The sequence below is a fragment of the Grammomys surdaster genome, unplaced genomic scaffold (assembly GCF_004785775.1).
Source record: "Grammomys surdaster isolate TR1022 unplaced genomic scaffold, NIH_TR_1.0 185, whole genome shotgun sequence".
NCBI lineage: Eukaryota > Metazoa > Chordata > Mammalia > Rodentia > Muridae > Grammomys > Grammomys surdaster.
The window spans coordinates 8054866-8056149 of record NW_021604630.1 but is presented as its reverse complement, the minus strand read 5'-3'; the positions used below and the strand labels follow the sequence as shown (position 1 = coordinate 8056149).

At 37.7% G+C, this 1284-nt stretch overlaps 1 protein-coding gene across 13 annotated transcripts in view; it reads left to right on the top strand.

Moving 5' to 3' along the window:
- The window catches only part of Nrg1 (neuregulin 1), a 1037838-nt gene that overhangs the window by 1002637 nt on the left and 33917 nt on the right, over positions 1-1284 (top strand). For all 13 annotated transcript variants that reach the window (XM_028768307.1, XM_028768313.1, XM_028768305.1 and 10 more), the window contains one exon: positions 501-630. In XM_028768307.1, the coding sequence (XP_028624140.1) occupies positions 501-630 (130 nt within the window). The remainder of the gene's footprint in view (positions 1-500; positions 631-1284) is intronic.

The window sequence follows — 1284 nt, the reverse complement described above, 5'->3', positions numbered from 1 at the left end:
TCTCTCTCTCTCTCTCTCTCTCTCTCTCTCTCTCTCTCTCTCTCTCTCTGTGTGTGTGTGTGTGTGTGTGCTCAATGGTCTGGCACTTTCAGCTTTACAACATAAGACTGTCAGGTTGGAGATGTAAATGTCAAGTTACCACATGAAAATTTTATAAGCCAAAGCGTGACTTGTTTCTATGTTCCTGGTTCCGAACAGATGAATCTTACAACAGATTGATAACCAGAGACATCAAACTGTCTCTGTTCCTTCAAAAGAATGTTGGCAATCAGACACTTTGTTGTCAGTTGTCTGAAATGCAAAAGGTGACTAGACAGATAGCATAGACTTGCCAAAAAATAAATGATTTTTATCAGTTATTGCTATTAAAAACTAGCACTGATGTGGTCTGTTAACATCATTCTTGAGCCTCGCTGGAGAAGAATTTGTATTTAATCGCAGTGGTGATTGTCATTTCAGAACAAAGTGTAAACTTTCCCTTCTTTCTTTTTCCTGTCCAGCCACGTCTACATCCACGACTGGGACCAGCCATCTCATAAAGTGTGCGGAGAAGGAGAAAACTTTCTGTGTGAATGGGGGCGAGTGCTTCATGGTGAAGGACCTGTCCAACCCATCAAGATACTTGTGCAAGTAAGAAATGAATTCCTCTCTGTGCCTTATGCCTGTAACTGCTTATCCCGAATTGTCCTGTGTCGCCGTGTGCTCCATGGCTTCTGTTCCTTACTTTGTTGCATCTTGTTAAATAATGCTCATTTATTTGTGGAGGGTTTTTTGAGATATTTGTACCATCTGCCATCGCCTCTGTCATGTGTTTCAGGGTGTTATTTATTTTTGGTTGTTGTTGGGTTGAGTATTTTTTTTTGGTTGGTTTTGTTTTTTTGTTGTTGTTGTTTTTATTGTTGTTGTTGTCTGTTTTGGTTTTCTTTTTTTTTTGCCTTCATATGCATAATGTTGCTTTTCTCCTGGTGTTCCTTAATAGCTACTGAAAGAAATGTGCAAATATTGTAGAAGGCTATCACTTTGGATCCCTATATTTTTATTCCATGTATTAATTAATTGAGTGAGGTAACTTTTTTTTTTTTTTAATTTTTCACCCCAGTGCTTAACTGAAAGATGAACAGGACAAATGGAAGGAGCGAGAGAGCAGAAAGTTACCTTCTGAAGCCTTTCTTATGCTTGGGGTATTACCCCATAATTAGTTTTTGAAACAGATTTTAAGTTGCTCTTTCTAGTTATTAGAAAGAAAGAAAGAAAGAAAGAAAGAAAGAAAGAAAGAAAGAAAGA